We start from the raw sequence: 23844 nt of genomic DNA, 5'->3' as shown, positions 1-23844 counted from the left end.
TCTCCATACATCTGGAAGAGGCCAGGTTGGGGAAGACTGGCATAAACCATAAGAGGTAGCTGCCAAACTGTTAGGAGGCAATACTTACCATTTGAAGTGCTTCACTTTTCAAATGTCAAGCTGTTTCACCTCAGCTGCAGTCCAACAGATTGTAGCATTCTGCAGCTGATAGCTGCAGGGCCCTTTTAATCCCCCGTGAGATGGGGTGGGCCACCAAGATGACTTCCCCAGATGTGCTATGTACAGCTTCAGGTATTAAATCACATGTGCACAGCTATGAGCATTTCATGTGGTGCTGGGAGGAATATTTGCTGCACAATGTTCAAGATTTGGGGTAGGAAGAAGAGACAGGTAATTTTTCAGTATTGACATGTGAAACTTAGTTATTTCAAACATTCCTTGAGCATATTATTATAAGGCTCTGTTCTTAAGACCTCTCTCCTTCCCTCCCTGCTTGACTGGTCCTTGACTTGTAGCAAAAATTTAGCCAAGACTTGAATTGTCTGTCCCTTTATCAATAAGGCACCAAAGACTAGTTGAGCTACTCTTCTCTCTGCCCCAGATATCTTGACTTTCTCCTTTATCAGTTTTATAATGCACTTGGAGCACTTTAAGTTTGTTTCTTGGGAGGGAAAATTGTTGCATAAAGGCCAGAGGACTCCTTGTCTTTGCACTGAATTGCATTGAATGAAGATGACTGTTCCTTCCACTGTCAGGTTAGGGTCGTAAATTGAGTTTCTTAAAGCATTTGACTCCATTTTGTCCACATGGCTGTTGAAATTCTGACTGCATCTGAAGAGGGCCAGTCTTGTGTTTTATTTATATCTGTTATTACTTTTTATATATATCAAGAAATTACCTTTATCAAGAATGGGGTATTTTAGGTATGTTTTGGTTGATACCATTTACCTATTTTCTCTCCATCAGTGGAGAGGCTACAAGAGGCTCTACCATGTTCATTTCCTTCTCTTGAATTGTAATGTTACATTTTAAAATAAAGAGGCTTGTTTTTATCTTGTGAAATGACTGCGTTTGACTTGTTATTTTTGTCATCTTCCTTGAGTCTACTTCCAATTGCCAGAATATTACTTTTCTGATCAGCTGCCAGAAAAAAAGCAATTGGACAAGGGATGATAGGCTACAAATGCCTGTAGATGCTCAAAGAGGCCAACAGTGGGGCAAAGGACACATCCTTATATGTCTAATGGTTTGAACGACTTGCACACATCTCTTAAAAGAACAGAAACCAAAACAGACTTATGCAGTCCTTAGAAGTTTTCCAGTAAAATAGGGAACTGGATCACTGCTACTTTAAAACAAACATATTTATATCTTCAGGCAAACAGTTTGGTCTAGTGGTGAAGACACCAGTCTAGAAAGCAGGAGACTGCGAGTTTTAGTCCTGCCCTAGGCATGAAAGCCAAATGGATGAATTTGGGCCAGTCACTCTTTCTCAGCCCAACTTACCTCACAGGGTGGTGGTTATGGGGAAAATAGGAGGAAGGAATAGTAGGTATGTTTGCCACCTTAAGTTATTTATAAAAATAAAGGTGGGATAAAAAAAATCAAAAAAAAAAGCAGGGAGGGGAGGGATTAGGGAAATGTTAAACTCTTCTCTACCCATACTGTATATTTCTAGGCCACCATTCCAACATAGTGAAATTGCATTTGTTTCTTCCACAAGCATTCAATGGAAGGGCTTCTATTTAAAATGGTGACTTTCTAAATAGATGTAACAAATCAGGATTCACATGCCTGAAGGGGACATTCTGGCTTTGTTTGTGAGACAGAGACAGCTTACCACAAAGGATCAGTCATATTTTAGCTTAGTGTGTTGTGCTACCCTGAGTCTCAGGTTGAGACTGAATAAACTAAGTGGAAGCATGTTGCAGGAATATCCCCACCACTGAAAGGAATTTTTTTCTCTTTCACCATTAATCTCCATCTGTTAAAATTATATACTATTAGTCCTTCTTTAAAGAAAGCTATCACCACAGTGAAATTGTTAACACGTTCAACAACCATTCCTTCACAATTCCCCAAAGCCTTTTGGCCTCATTTTACAAACATCAAAAGAAAGAAAAGTAAATAGCATATGCACTCAGCTGTTATATCCAAGTCTTGCATTCATATGTGCTTTTACATCCAAATACCATCCCCTCAGTCCCCAACTTCCATAGCTAGTTAGCAAAGCTTGCATTATTCTCTTAGAAGTCCTCTCTATCCTGATTTAATGAAAAGGAAAGAAGCTGGGGCTCGGGTGGAAGAAATAAGTCTTACTTTAATCTTCACAGTAAGGAGCAATTCAAGTACAGGACAAAAATCTTTTCTGTGCTTTCCTTGAAAATAGGACAGCAATAAAAAACACCATTTTACTAAGCAAATATGAAGAAATTGAGCACATAAATCAGTGTTTCTCAACCTTGGCCACTTTAAAATGGGTGGACTTTCAACTCCCAGAATTCCCCAGCCAGCATGGCTGGCTGGGGAATTCTGGAGTTGAACGTCCACCCATCTTAAAGTGGCCAAGGTTGAGAAACACTAACATAACAGTAGAATCAGCTCAAAAGTATTACATTTAATGGTGAGGCCAAAAAAACCTTTATTTGCTTTAAGCTTGAAATACCCAATTCCCATTTTGCCAGCTTGTAATCTCAAGGGCTAGCCTAAATATAAGGCTGCCCCTCCTCTTCTGCCAACCTACAATAGCAAACATACTATTGAGGTTTCGGAGCTAATGGAAGGATTGCCCAAACACTGACCTGGTTGATCTGAACCATCCAATCTCTCCTGAATCTGAGCAAAGGTCCTCATTTGTGCAACAGCAGGGAATTGGAAAGGAAAGCCCAGGTGTGGGCTCTTATAACTGTAGTTCCCTGAGTACCTATTGTTTTCCAGGCAATTAAAAAAACCTCCTCTAGGCTGTTATAAGCTAAGTTATAAATCCCTCTAGCTCTGTGGCAGATGTTCCCTAGGGTTTTATTACAACCCCCTTCCCCCCTGCAATGTTAGGCAAATAAAGTTTATCTTGGCACAGAGTAGTTTTCCCCAATGTGGGTGCCTTATAGGCCCATGAATTCAATTCCCAGAATTCCCCAACCAGCCTAATTGTTGCTGAGAATCCTGGGAACACATAGCTAGAGTGCCCAAGTTGGGGAAGTCTGGCACAGAGCAATAGCTTGGCAGTTATGGAGTGTTTTGAGCCATTCTTTTCATGCAACATTTGGGAAGAAGGAAACCTGAAACCTCTCACAGCAGGGTGTAAAATGTTGCAGCCTAGTGTCCAAATTGCATCAAGCCCTCTAAGCGGGGAGATGAGAGGGGATCATGACTACAGATACGAATCCCTTTTCTACACTCCTGGCATCTTTCCTTGGTTTACTCTGGAAATGCTGTGGATTATACTGAAAGGGAAAAATCAGGGTGTAACTTTACCTCAAGTTCCGATAGGATTACATTATTATTACTATTATTCTTAAAACTTGCAAAGATTCATAATCTACAGCTCTGTGAAATGGAACACATCATACAGCTCTATAAAATTCAAAAACCCAGTGCAATGACTTCTGTTAATAAAACATTTGTTTAAATAACTTGATTTATGATCAGAATATCCTTAACCGAACCTTCTAATCTTTCCTTTACTCACCAAAAGATTGCGTAAACACACTCTATGGAGGGACAACAAAAAAGAGGGAGGGAAAAAAATAGGATCCTAATAGGGCCGTTAAGGTGGTTCAGAGTTCATGGGGCATTCATGAATCACCTTTCTGCAACTCCTTAAACCAAACTTGATTTTTTTCTGCAATCACCCAGCAGCTGCAGAGGTAGGCACAGTGTCCCAGGAGAAGACACATCTGCTCAAGGAGTTGCAAACAAGTGCTATGAGAGCATAGCCCCACATCTTCTGTGGCATAGCTCTAAACCCTGACACATCTAGTAGGCACCAAATGGTGAAAAATTATTCTACCAAAAACCACAGTAACGTATTCTCAATTCCATCATTTCCAGCCAGCATAGCTAATGGCTATTTTGGCTGGGAGTGAAGAGATGTACAATGGGATCTCTGGAGAGTGCCTGGTAGGGACTAGTTGCTTTTGACTTAGAGCTTGGCTTTTACTTTTGGAGAATGAAGGGGGCATCTCATACAACTCAATGATAAATAGGAATTGACTGGAAGGATTAACTCTGGAGCTCCACTTCCAATCTGCTTCAAAAGATGACACGCAAACCACATGAGACTAGAGAGCCATCTGCTGGGAATGCTTTAATTTCAATTCCTATATTGAGCAGGCAGGTGGACCTTGCCCTAAGTGGCCCTTGTAATTCTGATCCTATCATTTTATTTTATTTTATTTTATTTATTTATATATCACATTTATATAGTCGCCCATCTCACACAAAGTGACTCTGTGTGTGAGATGGGTGGCTTTGTGAGATCCCATTTGTTGGGATTTCAATCAAAAATGCAAGACTAGGTTGATCTTGATGTAATCAAACAAGGCATTTTACACAAGATGATTTAAGGACACTGAAGCAGAAATTAATTTTTGTTAAGAGACACTGCTATGTAAGACGGAGAGATTCTAATCGTGTGTCTAATGAGGCATTTTACCATGCAGTTACTTTGCAGGGAATCCAGGTGATGTCATCATCATCTCTCATTTGTAACCATGGTTTTCTCAACTAGCTTTTTCCTTCCACAAAAACGTCTGTTAAGCAGAAAAATGTATAGAATGGCTGCACTATGTTTTTTATTAATAGCACTAAGATCCTCCAGGCTGGAAGAAATGTAGTAAACTAGGGGTAAGGAACCTGAGGTCCTTCACATATTGGTGAAGTACAACTCCTAGCATCCCTCACTAGTGATCACGCTGATAAAAGCTGCTGGGAGTTGTAGTTCAGCAATATTAGAAAGGATACAATTCCCCCATCCTCATTAAAAAAAACAATGCCTAAGGCCAACATCTGCCTATCCTGCTCTGGAAGATGAGTCTTGCATGAATATTTCAGCTACCTCAGAGCCAAGTATAAGCTTGTAAGCTGGAAAGTGTGATTGTTTTTTGTGATCCACGCTGACTTTCCTCATCTTGCCAAGAATGGCACCATGCTGGCGCTACACCAGGAGAAATCACTCTGAGACCAATCTGCACAGAACAAGGGAGGTGGTCTTCATCAGGATCAATTCACTGAAGAGGTCGTAAGAGGTCTCTGAAGCTTTCCAATTCTTTAACACTTGTTGAAATCCTGCATGAGACAATTAAAATAAATAAATAAATAAATAAATAAATAAATAAATAAATAAGAGTTCCTTTGGTTACTGGACATAAGTATAGGATGGCATCTATATTTAGCTAATCTGGAAGAGACTGTGGAAAGGGAAAAAAGTGAATGTGAAAATACATGACATTGAATTAATCTTCCCGATAGAAAGTGTCAAGCTCACCTTCCAAAAGCATTGAAGAGGGACACAATCTCCTGCCTTGTGAGATGAAATTTGTGGGAAGGACCTTTTTCTGGTATATTTTCTATCAGGTTTTCAGAAAAGAGGATCTTCAGTGCTGTTCCCAAACCCTGAGTCTGCACACAATAGAAACAAGATGTCAGCTAAACATCACATCAATAAGTGAAGTCATAACCACTATGAGCTTTTTTAAAAGTCAAAAATGGCAATTGAAATAAAGTAAATAAATATCCTGTCAAACATACAAGTCTTACATCAGTTAAACCCATATAATTTTAATGTAAAAGTAAAGAAGAAAATAGAGCCTCCTTTATATTATTTTTTATTCATTTTAATCATTTCATTTCATAAAATGAATCATCTTATTCATTTATCACATTTATATAGCCGCCCATCTCACACAAAGTGACTCTGGGTGGCATTTAATTAATGCACACACACACACAAATAGATGCCCTAAGTGTAGCTAAATTCTGCTATGTCATATGCAAAATGTACCGATTGATAAGCCCAATCAATTTTACAATTTGTTCTTTTTCATATGTAACTTTTTTTTTTTTTTACCACTGAGCTTTATTTTGTTCTGGTCTTTGATTGCAATAAAGATATTCGACTGGATATGCTGAATGGCAAACTTCACCTTAGGGAAGGAATTCTCAAAGGTAAGAATATTTTTGCTGTGATAATGTTGACTAGCAATATACCTGGATAATTCAGTACTTGTATTAGCTATAGTTCTTTTTACAAAACATCATCATCATCAACCTAATGACACTCTTATCAGGTGCAGAGTGGAGAAGGGAAAAGATGTAAAGAGAGCCAGTTTGGTGTAGTGGTTAAGGGGCTGGCCTAGCAACTGTGAGTTCTAGGCTGTGAGTTCTAGGCCTCCCTTAGACATGAAAGCTGGCTGAGAGACTTTGGGCCAGTCCCTCTCTCTCAGCCCAGCTCACTTCACAGGGTGGCTGCTGTGGCAAAAATAGGAGGCAGGAGAATTAAATATGCTTGCCACCTTGAGTTATATATAAAAAGGGGGGATAGTAATAATAGCAAAAGGCAGCTTTACTTGGAACAGCTTATATCCTGCGACGATACCTTTAACACCATCAAACAACAACATCTGCCTATCCCAGGTTTTTGGGAAGGACTCAATAGGTGGATAAAAATGCCAAATCCACCCTAAACATCTGGCTGACTGTGCGGCCAACCATAACAAAACAAACTCTGGACAGCGCAAATATAATGCTCCTGATTTGTCATAGTATAATTCGACAAAGCTGTAGGATCGTAGGTTGATGAATCAGGAAACTTGGCCAAGCCATTGTTGAACCAAGAAAATGGATCTGCTTATGCACACACTTGAATGCAGTATTTTCTGGTTTTTTAAACTTCCGCTTTAAGTAACACGTAGACTGGGTCATTCTGGTTTGAGTGTCTCACACAAACCAGGTTGTCAAACCACATGGAATTGCCTAGGGCTTTGCTAAAGTGGAAATCGTTACATGAATAAGAGACCCTCCTCAGATGCCCGAGCAGGACTGCAGGTACAGCTCTCTGGATCACAAGGCAAAACTTTCAAAAGGTCCCAATGGTGAGAAGAGAGAGCCAGTTTGGTATAGTGTTCAGGCACCAGGCTAGTAATTGGGAGACTGTAAGTTCTAGGCATGAAGCCAACTGGGTGACCTTGGGCCAGTCCCTCTCTCTCCTAGGAAGGAAGTAATGGCAAGCCACTTCCAAAAAACCTTGCCAAGAAAACTGCAGAGACTTGTCCAGGCGGTTGTCAGGAGTCAACCCTGACTCAAAGGCACACAGACAATTGGTGAGAAAGTTCAGGGGGTGAGCTCCTGTCCAGGCTGCAGCAATTGGGGGGCAGGCAGGAAAAAGGGAAGCAGAGGATCCCCAGCTACTTCTTCCCCATCACTGCCATAGTAACAACCAGTGTTTCTCAAACTTAGTAACCTTAGCAACTTTAAGATATGTGGACTTCAACTCCCAGAGTTCCCCAGCCACCTGGCTGGGGAACACTGGGAGTTCAAGTCCACATATCTTAAAGTTGCTAAGGTTGAGAAACACTGATAATAATAGTCCTGAACCTGACAAGTGTCTCTCCCATACCTCTATGGTCACCCAAAGCATTCCTTCTGGTGCTCAACCTCCCAACTCCATTCCCTTCTGAAACCCCCCACACTGGCCTTCTGATGTCTCTTTCTTAGGCTTACTGTATTTGACTACAAACCTCTTGATAATAGCTAGATGGCAGCAAAGGTTTTCTGTATCTCTTTGCTGACATCTAGTGCTATTTGGATTTTTACAGCCCAAATATACATATATAAATACAGCCCTCTCCCCTCATCGCTTCATAAGGAGAAAGAAGGAAAGGATAATGCTTGTTTTCCAAGAATGCCCCTGAAGGCATTTTTAGAATATTAAAGCTGAGGCCTGAAGCCTAACGCTTTGCTTGGAAATAGGTCAGCCAGCCCAGAAAAAATCATGGAGGTGAACTAAGTTGTTGCAGAGCATCCTGGGAAGATATGGGGATATGGGGTGCCCTTCTGGGAGATATACTCCATGCAGCTATTTTGTGGGAGTACCCGTAAAATGCCCTCAAAATTAATGTGCCCATCAACTCAAAATGGATCTCTGAGCTAGAAAGTTTCCTGGAACAAGTGAAAGACATTAAAAATGGGCTTTGTATTCAGATTCTCTTAATGGGTATCATTTGGATCTTCCTTTTTGTCCAGATCTGCTTTTATTACCAGTTTAAATATGTGAGCAAACTCAACTAATGTCCATAGCAAATTGTTTCTACTATTCAGTCCAGGTTAAGATGTAAGGTTTCAAAATCAATAAATCCACTAAACCCATGGGGAAGGGGAAAGGAGAAAAATTGGGCCAAGAAGAGGGAGTAACTTACTTGCAGCTTCCCCCAAAGGCGGCATTTCAGACATTCTACACAGTCCATGATCCTTGAAATGTTCCTAAAATGGAGCCGAAATTCTTCCTAAGAATAAATGAACAAATGAATGGTTTAAAAATTTTACTAGTTTATCTTTTATTTGAATCCACAGCACTTCTCCCTATTCAATACCTTAGTTAGTTCAAACAGAAAAATCCAGTCCTTTATACAAATTAGAATAATATTGACAAAATGTTTTTGTATTGCCACATTGTCCGTTAATACAGTATCTCCCTCTTGTAATTTCAGTATCATTTTCTTTTCTCTTTCTCTTCACAATTTATAAGCCAGCCATTTCCCTGGTTTATTTACAAATTCAAAATTGCTTTGCTTTGCATAATTCAATTTTATTTCCATTTCTCTTATTGTTAACATGGATAGTTGTTGCTGCAAAATCTTAATTTGTTGGGAAATACTTGTATTCCCTGGGGAGTTCCTTAATTCTTTTTCTTTTCATCTCATCCAAAATATTTTGTATTTTCACTTGCCTCTTCTTCTTAAGTTCAGAATTATGTTGTATCAGATAGCCTCTAATAAAGGCTTTACTTGCATCCCAAACCATTCTCAAACTTTTATTTAAATTATTTTCATTCTTGGGATCCAGGTAACCACCCCAGACTTCTGTCTGCAATTCCTTAAAACCAAAGGTATCTTTTCATGGAAATATCACAGAGACAAATCCTGGGAAAAAATTCAGTTGCCTCAAGGAGTTATATAGAGGGGCTACATCTGTGCCTCCTGTGACCTCAGAAGTACATTTTTGTCTTTGAACCCAAAGCATGGCACAGCCCTTTTAATTTGCCCTTTTTCTATAACTACATTTCAGGGATAGGAAATCTGTCCTTCTCCAAATATTGCTGAATTACAACCTACAGTAGTCCTAGTCAATAAAATCAATAGTAAAGGATGTTGGGAGTTGTAGTCCAATAATGCTTGGAGTCTGTTTCCTAGGGTCTGTTCTAAATGCTTGTCTGTTTCAGATCCATTTCTTATGGAATTCTTCTAGATAATATTCCAATCTTTACCCTGTTTCACATATTTTTGTAGAGGGCCCAAGTGAGCCAAAGTGATCTTTATTTTTCTCTCCCAGAAGCTGGTTAGTAATATTTTATAGTTTGATGCTATAATTCCCAAGTAATTTCTAACTGGAATGTGTTATAATATCCATACCAGCTTAACAAGTTAGACTTAGAGGCTTCACTGCCACAAATGGAATCCTCTATCAGGAGCGTTTGCTTTTAGATCCCACTGTGCTTACAAACAAAAGGTGCATTTTTCCCCCAGAAGGTGACTCAGGATAGAAATGTTACCTTTAACTTGGCAGCTTCTTTTTGGTTTCCAGCAAAAAGTGAATTTTCGTCAAAATGCAAAGGGAAAGATCTGAAGCAGAAGACAAACACTATTGATAATGAAGGTCTTTCATTGTAGAAGAAAATGAAAAAAACCCTATTCATCATTAGCTATTAATTTGAGTAGTTCTTTTAAGGGTTTTGTATTGATTTCTGCTGTAACTAGGATCTTAAGATTCTAGTGAGATTTTGAGATGCATGTACTACTGTACTATTGTCATTTGCCTTCAGGGCTACACCTTGTATTTCACAAACTTTACAATTCATTACACTGAACATCGTTGAAAGCTGATTGCCTTCAGCAATTGTACTGTGGAGAACAGTCATAAATTAAACATACTTCTGATTTATGCTACCCAGACTCTGTTGAGGCACTAATCAAGTGAGACTAGCACGTTTATCTTTTAGCCCTTAATTGCAACTGGAGAGAAGACAGGTTTAGCTAGGGTCAGAAGCAGCATAAAATCTAGGTTTATTTAGAGGATAAATATATTTTAAAATGTTACTACCACCTACCCAAAATTGAGATCTTATACTGATGTTAGGGATGCTAAATCTGGGCAACAAAAATCCAGACAATAATTAGATGCTAGCAAAGAGTTAGGACTTTTCCACACTGCACCCTTAAGCTGCTTCACTCCTGTCAGTAACCAGCTGGAAATAAAGCTGGCTTCAAAAAAAAAAAAAAATCCCTTTCCAGATCTCAGCCCCTTCCTCTGCTTTGGCCACAGTGATGGCCTGGCAGACCATGCTTATCATGGCCCCCAATTCGTGGATTCCCCTGCTTCTTTATCCCTCCCACACACACTAGGAATGCAGACACCCATCACTTTACTTTCCATGGGCATATGGTTTCATCAACAGACTTTTTGTGTGAGACCCTCCTTTGACTCACCCAGTACTTGACATCTCATCTATGTGTCCACCAGTGAATGGGTTAAAAAACAACCCCCGCCCAATATTCTCTGACATTTTGGCTAAGGGGAAACTGGCAGAACTCTTGTCAATTTCATCTGCTTAAAAAAAAAAAAAATCCACAATTTCAAAAGGCCAGCCTTTCACCATTCTAGTGTTTAAAAAAAGCTGGCATTTCATTGGTCCAGCAGCCCAGCATGAAATAGCTGTGGAAGGCAGCGACTAGTTACTGGAAGAGAGGGGACATTCCTGCCAGAGTGCACAGTAGCCAAATGAAACGGAGGGACTCCCCACAATTAAATGAAGTGCAGTAGATGAGCCAGACTTTATTGCTTGAGCTAGCACAAGTCAAAAACCAGTATTTTTGATGTGCAGAAGGAAAAGATGGGTGGAGGTTACCTCCCTGGTGGGCTGGGTACAAGCAGAGAAGGATATTGTGTGTTCCTGCCCTCCAGAACCCCACACTCACACTGAGGGCAACTCAGCCCTCATTGCCATCTATGGGTGATCTTGATTTCTGCCCAGACCTGGTAACTCTAACATACTATATCCTCTCAGTTCTTTCCCTGACAATATAGTATCTCTTGTTTAAGCAGAGGATTGCTTGCTTGTCAAGAATTTTTAACTGTTTATTTGCATTTCTTTAAAGCAACAATCTACTATTTCATTGCAGTGACTAAGTGGATGCTGTCACACCAACCATAAAATACATACCCTGTTCTCACAAAATAGAGAGGTCTGGTAGCGAGAGCTGGATTTTTCTCTAACTTACATTCCCACATTCCACTGATCAAACTATTTTTTTCCTCCAGTCTAGTTCTGATACCTAAATCGGAAAGCAAAGGGCTTGGAGCTATAGATCACTGAGAAGTATAGAATTATAGGGTTGAAAGGGACAATGGAGGTCTTCTAGTCCAGGGTTCCTCAACCTCAGCAACCTTAAGATGGGTGGACTTCAACTCCCAGAATTCCCCAGCCAGCATGGCTGGCTGGGGAATTCTGGGAGTTGAAGTCCACCCATCTTAAAGTTGCTGAGGTTGAGGAACCCTATTGTAGTCCACCCTCCTGCCCATGACAAGAATCCTCAAACCATCTCAGACGAATGGTGGTCCAATCTTTGAAAACCTCCAGTGACAGAGCACCCACCATTCTACAAGGCAGGCTGTTCCACTGCTTAATAACTCTCATGGTCAATCAATCAGTCAATCTTTATTGATTAGCCTTCTGGCCATTTCAATTTCATAAAAACAATCTAATACCATATTAAATATAAAATCCAATATACAGTTAAAATTATAATTATAAAACCAGGAACTGTCTTAACTCAGTTCATCATCTTTACAATTTATGACATTGGTTGCTCTAAATTCCTCTCTAATTTTTATCGCCTTATTAATGAACTTAGTGATACTCCTAACCACATGTTGATTGTAACCTGACAATAATCGGTCCAATATAAAATCACAGGATATATAAGGTCTAACTGTAATATACTGCTTTATATATTTCTGTCTTATTTGTTCATACAGATGACATTCAAAGATTATATGGACTAAATTTTCCACTCTACTTTTACCACAAAAACAAAGTCTCTCCTGATATGGTATGCCTGCGTACCGGCCCGTTACTTCCTGAATTTCCAGCTGGTTAAATCTTAATCGTGTAAAGATTTTGCGATACATTAAGGGCGTTGGGACTGTCAAATACCTTTCTATACCAAAAATAGTCTTATTTCTGGCTAAGCCAACCGACTTCGTAGCAGATAAGATTTCAATATCTTGTTGAGCACTAATATCTTGTGCTCTTTGTCTAATGATTTTAACTGCCTGGTCTCCAAGGAGTTGAAGTAAAAGGGGGCAGAGGCCCATAGTTGTTATAGCTTTATACAAAAGTCCAACCCAATTGGTAATCTCGGGAGCTGACAATTGTTCTAAAAAGCATTGTTTTGGCAGTCTAAACTCCTCCATCTCAATCAATCGTCTCCAATATTTTACTACTTTTAATAGGGCAGATACACTTAATGGGAAAATACCTGTTTCTGCCCTAACGGCGCTGGCTGGAACCGTTGGTCCAACCAGAAGAATTCTTCTTAAAAATTTGTTTTGTGGTATTTCTAAGGACGGGGTTACCAAAGAACCCCAAATTTCACCTCCATAGGTTAACAATGGGATGATCTTTGCTCTATATACCCTAAGCACTGGAAATGTTGTTGTTGGAATTGAATAAGACATAAGTTTATACAACGCTGCTATACGTTGTACAGTTTTCTGCGCAGCTGTCTTCATCTGGTTTTTCCAACTGCCATTTACCGAAAAAGTCAAGCCCAGATAAACGAAGGAAGATACCTGGTCTACTGGGCGACCGTCTATATGCCAACGATATTGTTTCTTTTGTGAGCCAAAAACCATTACCTTTGATTTAGCATTGTTTATAGTAAGGTCATTTACATTGCAGTATTCCAATAGAGCTTTTAGTTGTCTCCTTAAACCAATCTGAGAAAATGACATTAGAACCAAATCATCGGCATACATCACCATGTTTATGGACCTATTTCTTACTTTTGGTCTATGAAAACTTGTTTGAGCAAACACCTTTGGGAGATCACTTAAGTAAACATTAAATAATGTGGGTGCCAAAATGCAACCTTGCCTTACACCTTTATTGGCTGGGATGGGGCGGGGAACTCTCATGGTCAGTTTGGATCTCTCTATATAAAATGTCCACCTGTTGGTTCTTGTTCTGCTCTCAGGCACTACAGAAAATAAATCCACTCCCTCTTCCCAGGCTTACAGCCCTTCAAGTATTGGAACACTACTATTGTCTCTCCCCTTAACAAGGTGAAGATGAGTCCAGCTCTCTTCACCTGCATATAACTTTAAACATTAAAATCAGATATGCACGCTGGGAAATTTAAAATGAATGCCAACTGGTTTAAAGGTGCAGGACCTGATTTAACTAAAGTTAGCATAACTAGTCACAGTTCGCTTATTGTATTGTTTTTAGTAGGACCTGTGGCTCATCTAGATATGATGGATCCTATTCATAATAAAAAAAAAAGATGGGAAGGATAGTTCTGGAAAGGTGCAGAGGTCTTATATTATTTAATAAGCAGCACTCAAGTTAGAGCAAAGGAAGCCCTTTCTGAGTACTTGCAGCTTGGAATGCCTGATTTGTACGCCTGCTTTCGTTACAGAATCAGTCTGGAATGTTATTTGTTTGGCTCTCTTATGCAGCGTGCAATGAATGTATCATTGTGCATATTATCAAATAAATGGGCTGCAAACTTTATCTTAAATTCTTTGCTCCTCATATAAGAATCTTTCCATCCTCTAGTGGTTAGGATGAAGAAAAGTCAGTAATTTTTGGATACTTTAAATATATATACAGTACATGAATGGATTTATAATATTATTTAGCATTTGCCAATATTGTGCAAAAATTCAGAAATCATTTACAGTGTTGTTTAGTGACTTCCAATAATACCTTGAATTAAATAATTGAATTACATTAAAACATTGTTTGAACTGGGTGCAAAACACAAGTAAAATGAATAAAGATCCACTCTTCGCAGCATGATCATTCCATCATCCCAAAGACTTTATTTACTTTTTTATTTATTCAATTTTTATGGCTGCCCACTCAACATGCAATTCTGGGAGGCTAACAATCCATTTTAAATAACCATAAATAAGCAAAAACAATTAAAAGCAGCACATCATATTTGAGGGGACTCAAAAGAAGCACATTGAAATGAATTGAACTTACTTAATTAAATGGAGGATTTCTAGGAGGCGGTTCTTGGTTTTTACATCCTGATCGTCATCCCCTGTGAACAGCTGGAAATCGGGGCGTTCAAAAAAGGGCAAGATTTTGGAGAGGGCCCGTAACTCAATTAGATAGATGAAATAAAGGTTCTTCAGCCTCCTGGGGCCTTCGCCTCCTGTCAAGACCTCATCAAAACGCAGCTGGAACTCTGTCACATTGTGCCCCCATTTCTTCTCTGCCCATGTGTCTTGTGAAAGAAAAGAAAGGGCTTGTTAGGTCAAAGGTCATCTTGAAGGTGGCTGTACTCAAGAATCATTCATGGCAAGCCTCAACCACCTGATCCTAAGCAGTTCCCCAGCACACAACTTGTAAGACCCCTAGAGTGTGATGCTGAAATTGAGCGAAGGGCGGAGGGGTCAAAATAGATATGTTATGCCTCTGTTTGACCTTTTAAACTCCCTTAGAGCAAAACAAGGCTAAAGGGGGGAGGGACTGCACTTGGTAAATGACATCATCACATCAGAACACCACTCCATGGCCAAAATGTTTTGAGTTTAAAAAGTACCCACCCACCCCACAAGCCCAAAATATTTGCCCTCCTCTTTTATCTATATACAGTGGGGCAAAAAAGTATTTAGTCAGCCACCAATTGTGCAAGTTCTCCCACTTAAAAAGATGAGAGAGGCCTGTAATTTTCATCATAGGTATACCTCAACTATGAGAGACAAAATGGGGGAAAAAATCCAGAAAATCACATTGTCTGATTTTTAAAGAATTTATTTGCAAATCATGGTGGAAAATAAGTATTTGGTCACCTACAAACAAGCAAGATGTCTGGCTCTCACAGACCTGTAACTACTTCTTTAAGAGGCTCCTCTATCCTCCACTCGTTACCTGTAGTAATGGCACCTGTTTGACCTTGTTATCAGTATAAAAGACACCTGTCCACAACCTCAAACAGTCACACTCCAAACTCCACTATGGTCAAGACCAAAGAGCTGTGGAAGGACACCAGAAACAAAATTGTAGACCTGCACCAGGCTGGGAAGACTGAATCTGCAATAGGCAAGCAGCCTGGTGTGAAGAAATCAACTGTGGGAGCAATAATTAGAAAATGGAAGACATATAAGACCACTGATAATCTCCCTCGATCTGGGGCTTCATGCAAGATCTCACCCCATGGGGTCAAAATGATCACAAGAACGGTGAGCAAAAATCCCAGAACCACATGGGGGGACCTAGTGAATGACCTGCAGAGAGCTGGGACCAAAGTAACAAAGGCTACCATCAGTAACACACGCTGCCGCCAGGGACTCAAATCCTGCAGTGCCAGATGTGTCCCCCTGCTTAAGCCAGTACATGTCCGGGCCCGTCTGAAGTTTGCTAGAGAGCATTTGGATGATCCAGAAGAGGATTGGGAGAATGTCATATGGTCAGATGAAACCAAAGTAGAACGTTTTGGTCTAAACTCAACTCGTTGTGTTTGGAGGAAAGAGAATGCTGAGTTGCATCCAAAGAACACCATACCTACTGTGAAGCATGGGGGTGGAAACATCATGCTTTGGGGCTGTTTTTCTGCAAAGGGACCAGGACGACTGATCCGTGTAAAGGAAAGAATGAATGGGGCCATGTATCGTGAGATTTTGAGTGAACACCTCCTTCCATCAGCAAGGGCATTGAAGATGAAACATGGCTGGGTCTTTCAGCATGACAATGCTGAACACACTGCCCAGGCAATGAAGGAGTGGCTTCGTAAGAAGCATTTCAAGGTCCTGGAGTGGCCTAGCCAGTCTCCAGATCTCAACCCCATGGAAAACCTTTGGAGGGAGTTGAAAGTCCGTGTTGCCCAGCGACAGCCCCAAAACATCACTGCTCTAGAGGAGATCTGCATTGAGGAATGGGCCAAAATACCAGCAACAGTGTGTGAAAACCTTGTGAAGACTTACAGAAAACGTTTGACCTCTGTCATTGCCAACAAAGGATATATAACAAAGTATTGAGATGAACTTTTGATATTGACCAAATACTTATTTTCCACCATGATTTGCAAATAAATTCTTTAAAAATCAGACAATGTGATTTTCTGGATTTTCCCCCCCATTTTGTGTCTCATAGTTGAGGTATACCTATGATGAAAATTACAGGCCTCTCTCATCTGTTTAAGTGGGAGAACTTGCACAATTGGTGGCTGACTAAATACTTTTTTGCCCCACTGTATGTAGATGGACCACTTACCCATTCAGTCAAATTCTAAGAAAAATCTAATGGGATTGACTGACTGATTCATTTCATTCATTCATCATATTTATATGGCTGCCCATCTCACAAAACATGACTCTGGGCAGTATACAATAAACAAAACTATAAAACAGTAATATAAAAAATAGCCAACAATTAAAAATATTAATATTATAATATTAAGGCAAGGAGAGAGCAACAGATATTAACAAGTGAAGCACCTCAGGAATTCACCATTCCCTTGGGACCCCCAGGCCTGATGACACAACCAAGTTTTGAGGGACTTACAGAAAGTTAACAGGGATAAAGCAAACCTCCCCTCGGGGCGGGGGATGATGTTCCATAAGGCAGTCAGCATGGTAGAAAAGGCATGTCTCCTGGATCCTGCCAAATGTAGCTCCTTAGCAGACCTGCAACATGCCTCTTTTGCCGGATCGGATGGGACAGGCAGATATAATTGGGAAGAGGCAGTACCTCAAATTACCTGGCCTCGTGTCATGAAGAGATTTAAGGGTCAAAACCAGCACCTTGAACTGGACCTGGAAGCAAACTGGTACGGTAACCAATGCAGCTTGTGGAGCAGAGGTTTAACATGTGCCATTCTAGGGGCACACATAACTGGCTATGGCACTGCATTCTGCGCCAGTTGAAGCTTCTGTATACTCTTCAAGGGCAGCCCCAAAAGAGCACATTACAATAGTCCATCCAGATGGTGACCAGGGCATGAGTGACTATGAGCAGAGCCTCCCAATCTAGGAATGGGTGCAACTGGCGCATAACACAAAGCCCCTCCTAGCCATGACTGCCACCTGCTCGAAGAGCAGGAGTCACAAGTCTAGAATAGTGTGCATCGAGTTGTGCATCGAGTCTGTTTGGGGAAGTGCAACCCCATCCAGAACCAAAGATGACATAGTCCCAGAAATGGAAGGCCCCAAAAACCTACTGCTTAAGCGGGAGTCACAAGTCTAGAAGAACCCCCAAGCTGTGCACTGGGTCTGTTTGGAGCACTGATTTGGGATTATTCAGAGAAAAGCTTTGGATAAGTCTATAACATGCAAGAGAGAGCCAGTTTGGTGTAGCGTTTAAGTGCTAGAAACCGGGAGTTCTAGTCCCGCCTTAGGCACGAAGCCAGCTGGGTGAATTCTTAGTCCTGGGAAGCAGGCAATGGCAAACCACTTCCCAAAAAAACTTGCCAAGACAACTGCAGGGATTAGTCCAGGCAGTCGTCAGGAGTCAATGCTGACTCAAAGGCACCAAATAAATAAATAAATAAATAACACGCAAAGGTTATCAGGAGGCTTCCAGATCCAATTCAAGGTCTTGTTTATCACCTATAAAGTCCTTTCACGCCATAAGGGACCATCTGTCTTCCGTAGTTTCTGCCCATCCCATACAATCGGGCAGAGTTGGCATTCTCCAAGTCGCATCCATTATGCAGTGTCATTTGATGGGAGTTAGGAAACATGCCTTCTCTGTCACAGTTCCTGCCTTCTGGAATAATATTACCTGAGATCCACCTAGCCCCCACTCTGTATTTAGAGGTGCCTAAAACCAAGCTGTTCCTCCATGTCTTAGGTTAGACAGGTTCTGTGTGTAGTATTGTTTTCCGAATGAATGGTTTTTCTTCTTCTGGATGCCTGTGGTTTTTACAGTATCTTTTTAGTATGGATTTTATATCTGTACACCACTTAGAATTGTCACGGACCTGGGCAGCCTTATAAATCAACTCAAACCAAATCAATCAAACCCGTTTCTGTTTCATATACTCCCCACCTTTCAGTCATGGTAGGGAGTTTTTATCCATGTGGTATCTTCAAAGACACCTTTTTATTTGCTCCCATGGGTCTTGAATTCACTGATATGGGTAAAACAGAAGACTCAGCTGGGGAATTCCTTGGTAGCAGATGGAAAGGGGAAACAATTTAGATCAGGGAAAATAATACAGAAATAAAATATTAAAGAAGCTTCTTTGCCAGAATGGCTTCTCCAATTAAATTTGGAGCCTGCTGCAAGGTGAAACAAAATTCAAGACATTCTATCATTCTATGATCTCATCTCTTTATGTGGGGTTTGGCTCTTTCATGCTGCATTTTATTGCCTCAGAACACAATGTAAAATTCCTCCTTTCTGTTTTGCTGAGTCATTTGATTAAATCAGCCAGTACTGGGGATGAAAATCTGTGAATAGTCATAAAACCTAACGAACTTTGTTTTCTTTCTGCCTGGCCCAGAAGCCATAAATCTAACTAACCCTCACTTCCCTGCATCAGATGCTGGAGTCTTTCTACACACACACAATCAAGGCTGTTCAATCAACCCTACATTCACACAACACACTTAATCTGGTTACTGAATTAACATGTTATGGCTTCACATAATACTAAATCATAAACTAAACAAATTGCTTGGGTCTGCACAACAAACAAAACAAACCAAGATTAAAACTAACCAAGCTTATGCTGTAAAGCATGTGTAGACCCTACTTTATAAACTGACCTGGTTAAACATATTGAGTGAATTCAGCCAGCCTTTGTAGTAGTTAATGAATTAGTACAAAGCAACATCCTAAATATTGAAAAGGAGGGCCCAGAGTTTGCTGGTAAATCATTTGTTCTTTGTGCTAAAATTCCAGGTTCAGTTCATGGAATTTATTTAGATTCTTTTCATGACAGCTCAGACGGTATAACCAGTCGAGTCAGATATTCACAGTGTTGATATATTGCATTAATCTTTACATGATTTGTTTGGTTTTGGCTTAGCATGTTGAGTGAATCCAGGCAATGCAGACAGTAAACCATGGTTTATGACTATACATGGTTTGTGAACCACCCACCCATGATTTATTCAGTAACCATGGTTAAATGGTTTGCAGCCAGCAATAGGCTAAATGGATCACCAGTCTAACACATGATGTTTTAGGGATGAAATCAAAATGAACATAACCTTTATAACAGAAGTGGGGCCTTCAGTCCCTTCATTTGTTGCTGGACTATAACTTGCAACCCATTTCAGTGACATATTGGCTGGACTGATAGGGTTATAGTTCATTTATTTTATTTACAGAACTTATATGGCCGCCTATCTCATATAATGATTCTAGGCAGGCTCACAACATCCATTAAAACATAGCTAAAAACAAAAATACCCCTCCCTCCAGATGAGAGACCAAATGGCCTCCAGCTCAACCCCCATCCTAGCCCAATGCTTGGGGAAAGAGCCAGGTCTTCACAGCCCTCCAGAAGGCTAAAAGAGTAGGGATCCCTCTGATCTCAGATGGGAGGCTGTTCCAAAGGGCTGAGAGAAAGGCACTCCTCCAAGGTCCCGTCAGGTGGCAACATTTAAGGGAGGGGAACAGGGTGCACCCACCCTATCTAACCTAGTAGGATGGGCAGATACCCTCAGGGAGAGGGGACCCCACAATTAACCTGCACTGTGCCACGTAGCAACACCCAAAGGGCCATGGATTCCCTTGCTTTGCTTCAGAATCCTAAACTACTTGGAATCAGGGCATGTGATGGTTGCCATTTCTCCCATATATGCATAGCTATATCCAACATCAACAGCAGAATTCCTCTTCCAAATGAAGCAAGGCGGGTAGCTTGAGGAAACAAATGCTTTTCAATGACAGGATGCTCCAGCATGTACATTATGATCTTTTCACTTACTTTGTTCAGCTTTTATACAGTTTTATTATGATGCAGGTTTCTGTAAGGAACTGTGAGGAACAATGGGATACTTTGGGTATTGAAGGAAGTAAAGGGAGACCTCAGAGTTCACAACTGTTACTGTGGCAATGGAGGAGAAGAAATGGTCATGTGATCCTACTCTTCCCTTTCTCCTGCCTTCCAGCCATTGCTGTAGCCTGGGGGTAAGGGCTCAGCACCTGAGCAATTTCTGGGACCCAAAGAGATGTACTTGTGCCCTTATCTAGAGGTTGGAAAAGGCTGGTCTTGAGCATTAAGAAGGAAGCAGGGCTACCAACCTTGCAAAAGGTATCTAGCACTGAGATGAATGTTGATGCTTGCGTGAAGACCAGAAATGAGCTTGTAGAAAGCTCTCTTCTCCACACAGAGACCTGTAAGAAAGATTGAGAGACAACTATGGCAATTCAGAGGGTAGAAATCTCATGCAATCCACATTGCATCTGCAACATAATCAACACTGCATTAGTTAAAGTGGCAGAAAAATCAGTTACCTTGCAACCAGGTGTAAAACATATTCCCTGGAAAGAGAGAAAGACAGCCATCACAAAGGTTTTTCCACAACACAGAGATATCTATGATAGCCTCATTTGTTGCATCTAATGCCAAGGCTGGCCAATAGAGTATATGAAGAATTTTTCCAAAAGCAGAGACTCCTCTCAAAATTGCATCTCACGACTCTGAAGGAGGCACATCCATTTCCTTCTGCTGCACACATTAGCAAGGTGGTCTTAATTCTTTCACTTCTTAGCTCCAATCCTATCAGCTAATGCATCAGTATATGCTGGCCCCAACAGCCAGAATGAAGGTCTGTTAAAAAGAAGGACATGCTCAGGTAGATATCACCTAGCATAGCCTTTCTGCACCTGGCACCTCCAGCCAACATGACCATGTCCCAACACATCTGGAGGGTGTCTAATTCTGGAAGATTGAGCATGGAGTAAGAAGTAGCAGTCAATGTACGTTTTGCTAAATCCTGACATTTTTCTTTCCAATGGCCAATTAATACCTGTCAATATATCTATCCTCTATGGATTCCTCCTTGGTTACTGCTGGGAATGCACTCACCTTCATTTTCTCTTGCTCCTGCAAAAGCAAATTAAAAATAGAAAAGGAAAGATTACATTTCAATCAGATGAAATGTTTTAAGCTATTTTTAGGCTACTTTTACGAGCATGACTGCTCTCATAAAGTAGAAAACATTTGCCTCTGGATGTTTTGGATTTCCTCTCCCATCAACCCCAGACAGTATAGCCAATAGCAAAGGATTATGGGAGTTGCAGTCCAAAGCCCCTAGTGAGCACCCATTGCCTAACACAATGTACTACAATTGGTACTAAAAATATTAAGCTTGTGCACCAGCAATCTCCGTTCCACTCCAAGAACTAGAACATCTTTTTAAAATATTCATGATCTTACCTTGCTTTGCTGAATTTATTATGCTTTTTTTCCAGACTTACATGATTCAGAGTCAAACTACTTTATTTCAGTCATTGATCAGACTTACATAATTTATTCCAGATCTCCAGGCGGAGAGGCATGGATCTAATCAAAATATTGTAGCATTATTCCTATTCTACAAAGAATCTTATTCAGGCCCCTTTGGACTTCTGCCAGCATCACCTATACTCCTTGTAGCCTACATTTTTTATCCATTGAACTATATGCTTTTTGTTAAGTGAGCTCTGTCTTAGGAATGCATTGTTTCCTATTTGCTTTATTCCTTTCTATTTTTGAACACCTTCTCTATTCCATTCCTATATGCCATTTTCTCCCCTTTTGTCTGCCCCCTCCCACATTTAGAGAAATTTTCATATAGCAGCATGCAAATTTTCGTATAGCAGCATGCAATGTGACATTAAACAGGCATCTGAAAATGTTCTTAATTTAATTTGAATTTTGCCCACCTCTCATTTTATCAACAACCTTAATTCTTGCCAAACACATGACAACTCCATGCACACCAAATTTCTCTGACATAATAGAAAGAAGATGAGCTTACCTCTGCCAGAAACCAGTGGATTTAAAGGCCTTTTTATGGAGCGAGGCCTATAAGATAAACATATTTTAATTATTTATAGTTAAAACCATCTACAAATAATACTGGATAAAGACATAACTAAAATCAATTGACTGCCATAGAAATGGATTATATTCATTGCAGCTTCTACCAAATAAAACCACTTTTAACTGTGGCCTAAAGGCTAAAGGGAGTGAACTAGACCAATATTTATGGAGAAGCATTCCACCTTACCCGTAGGTGCATCTTTCTAATTTCAAAAGAATAGAAAAGGTTCTCCAGTTTATGTGGGAGAAGGCAAACTTTCAGACATCTTCAAGGATAAACTCTGATTTATCCTCAACCTGGCACCTTCCAGATCTATTGGGCTACTAATCCCATGCAATTGGCATTGCTGGGGATGATGGAAACTATAATCCAACACAGCACCTGGGTGGGGATGTCAGCTTTAATCGATTCCCTGAAACCAGGGAAGAATCTAAAGATTTTCACATTGGTATAATTCTTTCCATATTTAACCAGTGACAAGTAGATGACAGCCAGTTTGGTCTAGTGATTAAGGCACTGGATTGGGAGTGGGGAAACTTGAGTCTTAGTCCTGTCTTAGGTATGGAAGCTAACTGGGTACCTTTGGGTGAGTCACTCTAGTCCTCGAAAGAAGGGAGTAGCAAACTACTTCTGAAAAGGTTACCTAGAAAACTACATGGATTTATCCATATAATCCCCAGGATTCAAGACTGACTCAGTGGCCAAAAAAAAAAAAAAGTAACAAGACAGACATCTTTAAGAAGTAGCAGCAAGACAGGGTGCTCCTTTATATTATTCTAGTCAAACAGCCATGTTTTCTCTAGTGTGCTCAATTTATTTATTAGCTATCTATTCTGCCTTCCTTCCTGAAGCTCAAGGTGATATACAGAGTTCACCCCCAGCCCAACAGTCCTGTGAAGTAGGTTAAGCTAAGACAGGACTGGCCACAAATCACTCTGAGTTTCAGAAGTGAGTGGGGACTAGGAAGTGCATAAGATGCTACCTTAGGTCAAGTCAGGTTATATGTTGGTGATGTATGCTCTCAGTAGAGCTCTAGGAGATGGCTAACTCTACAAGAATTAATCATTCATATCTACATAGAATCTCCAAGAATTTGAACTGCATGCCTTTTTCTGGCTGATACAGAACAGATTTTCCCCATGAAAAACCTTCCAAATGTGTTTGGACTACGATTCCCAGAGTTTCCTAGCCACCACCTCTGGAAGGCACCAAATTGGAGAACTTGATATAAAGGATTCCCCACTCCCCACCTACTGCTCTAAGTTTTGAAATGAGCTGAATGTGTGGTAATCAAATTATCCTGGCCATTGTGAACCTTTGATGTGAAAAAAGCAGATGGGGCAAAAAATGTAACGAAAGTAAATGAAATCTGCTTTTTTTTTTATCATAACT

At 40.4% G+C, this 23844-nt stretch overlaps 1 protein-coding gene across 1 annotated transcript in view; it reads right to left on the bottom strand.

Moving 5' to 3' along the window:
* Window positions 1–2261: 2261 nt before the first annotated feature.
* Window positions 2262–23844, bottom strand: part of ERO1A (endoplasmic reticulum oxidoreductase 1 alpha) — a 36864-nt gene continuing 15281 nt past the window's right edge. The window contains exons 8-16 of the mRNA XM_088149664.1: window positions 22387–22433; window positions 21453–21470; window positions 20879–20905; window positions 20666–20758; window positions 14447–14693; window positions 9728–9797; window positions 8376–8462; window positions 5447–5580; window positions 2262–5247 (exon numbers count right to left, since the gene is read on the bottom strand). Coding sequence (XP_088005790.1) covers window positions 5187–5247; window positions 5447–5580; window positions 8376–8462; window positions 9728–9797; window positions 14447–14693; window positions 20666–20758; window positions 20879–20905; window positions 21453–21470; window positions 22387–22433 — 784 coding nt within the window. The 3' untranslated portion in view covers window positions 2262–5186. The remainder of the gene's footprint in view (window positions 5248–5446; window positions 5581–8375; window positions 8463–9727; window positions 9798–14446; window positions 14694–20665; window positions 20759–20878; window positions 20906–21452; window positions 21471–22386; window positions 22434–23844) is intronic.

Source organism: Python bivittatus, unplaced genomic scaffold, assembly GCF_059951505.1.
Source record: "Python bivittatus isolate LINGU-HERP-01145 unplaced genomic scaffold, Pbiv_v1 ctg000580_np1212, whole genome shotgun sequence".
Taxonomy (NCBI): Eukaryota; Metazoa; Chordata; class Lepidosauria; order Squamata; family Pythonidae; genus Python; species Python bivittatus.
This window is presented reverse-complemented; position numbering and strand designations above follow the sequence as displayed.